The 6890-nt window shown below is 40.0% G+C and overlaps 1 protein-coding gene across 1 annotated transcript; it reads right to left on the reverse strand.

Moving 5' to 3' along the window:
- Nucleotides 1-1207: 1207 nt before the first annotated feature.
- LOC149532636 (glycine-rich domain-containing protein 1-like) lies at nucleotides 1208-6464 on the reverse strand. Its single transcript, XM_089806764.1, has 3 exons — nucleotides 4014-6464; nucleotides 3131-3479; nucleotides 1208-2555 (listed from the first exon to the last, which is right to left on the reverse strand). The coding sequence occupies exons 1-3, from the start codon at nucleotides 4169-4171 to the stop codon at nucleotides 1608-1610; spliced, it is 1455 nt and encodes a 484-aa protein (XP_089662890.1). The 5' UTR covers nucleotides 4172-6464; the 3' UTR covers nucleotides 1208-1607.
- Nucleotides 6465-6890: the final 426 nt, after the last annotated feature.

Consider the following 6890-nt stretch of genomic DNA (forward strand, 5'->3'; position numbering starts at 1 on the left):
TGCCAACCTTTATGCAATGAGAAAAGAAATTGAACTTCTCCAGAATTGCATCAAGCCACACCCCCTATGCCAGCATGACCTAGATTTCCCCAAAAAGAACCATCTGTGTTGACTTTAAGAACTCCAGGTGGAGGAAGCCACCAATGAGCCACATGGTTCACTTGCCGCTTCCCTTGACATCTAGGATGGTTTGGAACATTATGATACCATTGGCACGCAACCCTTGAGAACTAATCCTAAAAATGAAAGTTAAGGCGACTGCAAATAACAAGATCACCGAGCAGGAAATTTTCCACCAAAGATGCACGACTCCAATATGGACATCCTAAAAGATTCGTTGGGTTCTCTCCAACCAGATATGCCAAAGAATATAAGAGGGGGCAACAATCCATGTAGCCTGAAGAGGCGAAGTCTAGGAGGGGGCACTCACCAAGCAATCCCAAAACTCAGGCAAGGAGGAAGCATGCCAACAAGAGCAACCCCAAGCACTCTACCAAAGATGCCATAAGTGGGTAGAAAAAGAAAAATGGAAGAAGAGATGAGAGATAAACTCCTCTCATTTACCACACAGCAAACAAAAGGATAGACCCTGAAAACCATATTTACAACAATGATCCCACATAAGACATCGGTTGTGAGTCACCAACCATATGAAAAAATTACATTTGGACCAAGAAAGCTTATTCCAAACTTGTTTCCACCAAGGGACCTCAACATCCCCTAAACATTTGTCTAGTAATCTCCTAGTACCCAATAGAACCAAAATATTTACCATATAGGGTACCACCCCAAGCCAAAACATTTGGAACCAGTAGAGAGCAACACTCCTTAGAAGCTAAAATCCTAGAAAGCTCTTGGTGGTCTTCCTCTGAGCCCTCAGAAGGCCAATCTGAAGAGTGCTTCCATCTATATCCGACAGCAAGACCTAGTTGATAAGGAGTCTTATAATGAGCCACTTTATCCTATCTAGCAACAAGAAAAGAATCACACAGAGTCTAAAGATGAGGTTAAATGAATAAGATGGGAGGGTTGTCATCCCAAGCATCATACCAAAACAAAGCCTCAAAGCCTTCCCTTACATATCCATAAGAGGCCCAACTAATAACAATATTTATATTACAACTATTAATTTAATATTCTAAGTTAAGAAGAAAGAGAGAGACATTAAACACTTAGAAGGTTGGATCCCTTATTAAAAAATGTGATATGATTCAAAATTTGTTAATTAATACTATTAATAAGTTATTTAAGTTACCTAATGATATATTTACAATAAGGCCGAAGCAAGGTAGAGACTTTTCTCTTCTATTCCTGTTTACAAGTAATCTTCACATTAATACTCTACTACATTTTGTCAAATCCATCAAGAGCTTCTTCCATGAAACTCCATTCCCCCTTCTAAAATTGTATGGCTTCAGTCATATCTCATGACCCTGCAAATCTTGGTTTTCAATTTTTGAATTGATTTACATAGTAGCAGCGGCCCTTTTAGGCAACGTACATACATCTTCTGGTTCTTGGCCTTCTATTCATGCTAGTCGCACGAGCTTCTATGCTGTTGTCATATATTTGAATACTCAAAATCAGAGTGAAAAGGGTTTGTAAGATCAAATCCCCCACGCTTCATCCCTGAAAGATGTGTGGGCGTTACATATTTGCCCCCTGCAATTGCACTCATCTCTTTCCAAACGTCTCCTTCGCCTCTCTAGGTTTTCACAAGAAGAAAAGCTCTTCATGGAACGAGGCCCTGAAATGGGTTTTTCCACAGATGGCACTGAAGTTCGTGGCGTTGCAGAGAGGGCGATGTGCATACTCGGCGGCTTCCACTCGCCTTTCACTTGCCCCTCGACTGCCAGAGGAAACCACTTCTCCAGTGATAAAGAAGAGGATTCCAACAAGTCTTTCCATGCTATTTTGACACTTGCAAGAAGCTTGGAGCCTCCTCTCATATTTCTCCACGGGCTTTGGCTTCTCCACCGCACTTCAAACCTCAGAAACTGCGACTGCAGATCCGAAACAAGGCTCCCATTTCCTTTACATTCCAGAGAGAAAGCCTCACTCCATTCTGGATCTGAGGTTGCCAGTACTTCCTTGCTATTCATTGTTATTACACCGCTTGAGGTTTGTATATAGTATCTAACAAATAGGGCTCCTTTCTCCTTTCTGAGGTGTCGTGCCCTAACAATTTCCAGCCTGACCTCCATGATTTCTTGTGGAGACGCACTAGGAGGTTGTTGGGTTGTACGCATTTGCATGGCCCCTGCTCTCATGTATCGCATGCCAAAAGCATTCTCCCATTGCTTTGTGGTTTCGGGGAATCTCGCGCCAGTCTTTGCAGTGCTGGTGATGATATAGTGCTGCAGCACTTCTCCCAGCAGCTCAACCGTGTCGTCCGCATAAATCTTGGGGTTCAGCTGGTGAGATCGCCATATGAGCTCAATGTCATAGGTGGGCACATGAAAAGATTTTGATTTCTTGGTGAGATACAGAAATGCTCTGTAGCGTTGTTCTGCTACTCTTAGAAAGCCCTTGTCTGACATGTAGGGTGAGGAAACCTGCCATTAGAAGACCAGAAGACATCAATACATGATGGAAAAACGCTTACAAACTATTTAAGGAAGATGGATGAAAAACTTGTAAGTACAGTAGATTTTAGTCATAGTAGCAGGGTTAATCACAGATTCACATGTGTTAAATATGGAGAAACACTAAGCCAAATACTGGGAAAGAAAAGCAGAGGATCAGGCTACATACCAAATATACTTGTGTAATAGAGCAGGAAGTATGGACAAGCAGCCTCATAATAATGTTCACACTAATGGTTGTGGTAGCTTTAGCCGAAGGAAAGGCAGAAGGTGTCTGAAGGCTAGGAAAGCAAAATAATGCTCAAGTGTAGAGTTTTTGCAAAATAATGTTCACGTGTAGGGTTTTTGCCAAATTGTGAACTTAGATGTGGGATACCTAGTTGGGAAATTTTGAAGAAGAAAAAATTTCGGAGAAGTTTAATTTTGAAGGGGAACGTAGACTTATATAAAAAAGGACGTGGTTAAGCCATGTCACCAAAACGTTGGCGGTTAGTCCAAAACACGGCAAAACTGTCAACAGTTTAATCTAGGTGTAAGGCCATTACCTGCTGGAAAAAGGATCGTTGCTTGGCAATAGCTTCTGTCAAGTGGTGCTGGTGTAGGCTGCTTCTATTGTCCTTTGTGAGGGAGAAAGCTTCCAAATCCAATGAGAATGGCTCATTGGGAAAGGCTTTTTCCCACAGCTTTGCTGCCGCATTCATGGTAGAATCCTTCTCATAAAACAGCTTAGTTGTAACAGGAACAAGAAGCCTTCCATACAACTCGTGGCAGTAATTTGCATATTGCAGAGGATTGAGCCTATGGCAGTGCCACACCCACTCACAGTCAAGGGGAGGAAGCAAGTCTTCCTTTGCCTCAGAGCTTGCAAGCAATGGGAGCCAGCAATGTTCATACCTGTAAGCACATTGTTCAACTTTCTCACTGTTAAACAATCCATTCCCTATTCCTTTTAACATTAAATTTATAACAGTAGAAAAGAGCAAGAACCAATGGTTGGTGATAGAAGATTTCTACAATACATGAATTGTTCAGTTGTGTTTGTGGTAGAGATTGTGTGCAAATTTTTAATCATCAATGTTTCGGATCATCAGGATGAGAGAGTGTAAGAATGTAAATTTGTGCAAATTTTTAACCATCAACATTTGGGATCATGCTCCATGATCCATCATCGGGGTGAAAGAGTGTAAGATATTGCATTCTTACACTCTCTCTTCTTGATGATGGATGATGGATTATTTGCATTCTTATACTCTCATCCTGATGACAGATAATAGAGTATGATCTGATAGTTAAAAATTTGCACAATTTTGCATTCTTACACTCTCATCTGATATGGATCATTGATGGTTAAAAATTTGCATACAATCTCAGCCCAGACACACAAATGAACAAAAACCAATGGGCTAAGAAGTCTTGATTTCTTATTACCTGTAAATAGCTATTTGTACAGCAGGGCCCTGGTAGAGGCATGGGTATTTACCGACCAAGGCCAGAAACTCAAGCTGATATTTTGCTGCAGCCACCAGGTCGCAGCTGATGCCAATCGCTTGCGCTTTCTCCCACTCGGCTTCCTGATAAACATCCATACTTAACACAAAAATTGTTCACAGAACTCCTCGCTGGGCTGTTTGAATAGCAGAAAGGTCGAAGAACTTGTATATAGTATATGACGTAGAGCTTTGATTACGACTGATGAGAATCTAATCTTGGGAAATCTTCAATTTGCAAGTTGATTATTGATTTGACATGAAATCCAATCTTAAATATTGTCTGGCCCATATAATTTTTTCATCATTTAGTTTATCTTGAGCATTGCCCTTGACAAATCGCCACTTCTGAATGTGCAATTTTTTTTTATGAGTGGGTAATCCAAAGCAGCTGGCTCTTTGTACAGAGGATCCCCATCTGGCATTATGGATAGTGTACAAAGCTATCCTAGGAAAATGGTTACCAACTAGCAAGCAGCAAAAGCTGAAAGCTTTTTATTTTAAATGGGCATTATTGCTCTGTGGAGCAAACAAAGCAGGAAAGATTGGGTTTGCAGTGAATTATTGCTTCAGAAAGTGTGCTGATAACCATCCAATTAAAATATTGAGCACTCAGCATCGAAATGATGGACATGCAAAAGATTTATAAGAACTTTAAAGTTCCTCCTTCGAGAAACAAAAGTATTAAGATAACTGAACGTGAAGTAAAGTTTATCCTTGCCCTCCTCCACAGCATGTGTTACAGATTGTATTGAACTATTGAGATCTATGCTTGATGGGGTACACCTCAGAAAATGAGATCCAGCTGAGGCTGGTTTCGGCAGCTTAATCTTTTGACAGATTCCTTAGCCCATATTTGCAGGGTGAAGCCGCAATTTTATATCTAGATTAGAATACTTGTTTCAAGTAGCTATATTAATGGTGGACCAGAGCTGTAGAGGAAATCGTTTCTTGATCGACTGAGCACACCATCTGACAGAGACTTTTGACTGGATCTTGCATTGCCATGGATTTTTTCATTGTAAACAATTCAAGATAACTTTTCTGGCAATCATATTAATATTGTGCTTCTGAGCATTCTCCCCAATAAAAAATTACTGTGCACATAACAGTGTCTTGTACTGATTTGACCTCCAGACCAGTGATCGAAGCTATTCGTGGAGTCGATGATTGTGGGAATTTAATATATGAAGTTCCGAGAAGGGGATATAATTTGGTGGATTGAGACCATTTTCACCCCACGTGTTAACACAAATAGGCAGAAGAAATTGCATAGCTTTAGAATAGAATGGAATACTTACAAGGTCAGAAAGATAATTTATTTGAAGGCGATAGAATTATTTTATAATTTTAAAATGTTCTTGTAATCTAATTAGCCGATATGCTTTTGCATTTGCGGGCACGCTACCGGATCGAAAACGTATTTTCAACGCTTTAGGTCGCCGGTAACTGTTAATGGCGGATTAGCTCTCTAACATCCACGAGGGTTCATGAACCGCGGCGGAAAGGGGTACCGTCTTGAAAGCCTTAGGACAACGTATGGACATCGTCAGAGCAAGAAACGATGCAAGAATTTTATGAGAAATTGCAGATGGAAATGTCCTAGCAGGCATGCATGCATAGCCATGAAATGTGATGAAGTTTTATGCCAAACATGGGATCAGACGCATTTTATGTCATGTGTTTGACAAAATACCTCGAGTCCAAGGAGTTTCAGTTATTCGATAAGACGCCTTACCATAGTATTTGATTTCATGGAATGCGATGATTGGAGAATGGAGTAAAGGGGTTTTAGAAAATGCACGAAAGGCATAGAAACGCAACAGGCATATAGGTAAAGTGTTTGACAAAATTTCAGAAAGGGAGGTCGCTTTGAATAATGTAAGTAAACGATTGCAGATATGGTGCAAAATGAATTGTATAAGGAAGATCTAAAGACTTGGAATTAATAAAGCACTCTGGAACTCATTTCAACATTTGGGTTAAATGTGGAATGTACATAAACTGCTTGATCAAATGCCCTTTTCTGTGCTCCAACATGGAGTCTTCATTTAACCAAGTGTGATCAAGGGTGAGGACTTCAAAAAGCCCATTCTACTATCGTGTGTACCTGATGCATTTCCATGCTTAGTATTGAGGCTTGAAATGAATGAAGCGGAACAAATTCCTGATGGAGTCCAAATCACAAGGGCCCCTTGATAAAGGGTTTCGAAGTCCTCGGAGGATATCATTGAGTTAAATAAATATGTTGTACAAATTCAAGATATAAATGTAAATGGTTTGAAGTTTTTGATGAAAATAGATCAAACGTTGTTTGAAGAACGAAGCTGGTAAAAAAGGAATGCATATAAGAAGTTTATTTATGGGAGAGGCAAGATATGGATCTACTATGAATTGGTAATTGCTGATTAGTTATCATTGTGACATAGTTTTCTCACTAGAATTTGAATAGTTATATAGTTTTCTCACTAAACTTTGAATAGGCCTTTGACAAAGATCTAGGCGTGGCCGCCAATGCTGCGTTTCCTCTGAATGTCATTCAACTCTTATCCCCGCAATTCGCTTTTTAGAATCATTTACAGTTGATAAAAGTCCATATCTTCGCATGTGTAATACTGCCTTCTATCATGCATACACAACAAAGGTCTGCGGACAAAAGGTGGAAAAGTATTCATCCATACAATTTAAGCAGGCGCCTCATAACCAGGTCTAAATGTTCAGCTACACCATTGCACCTCATGGGGTGCAAGTGGTAGTTGTAATATTTTGAAAGTCTATTCTATCATGGAATATGATTTGAGTTAGTCTTATGAAGTAA

The sequence above is a fragment of the Cupressus sempervirens genome, chromosome 10 (genome assembly GCF_028749045.1).
Source record: "Cupressus sempervirens isolate cs-2001-9-10 chromosome 10, ASM2874904v1, whole genome shotgun sequence".
Taxonomy (NCBI): Eukaryota; Viridiplantae; Streptophyta; class Pinopsida; order Cupressales; family Cupressaceae; genus Cupressus; species Cupressus sempervirens.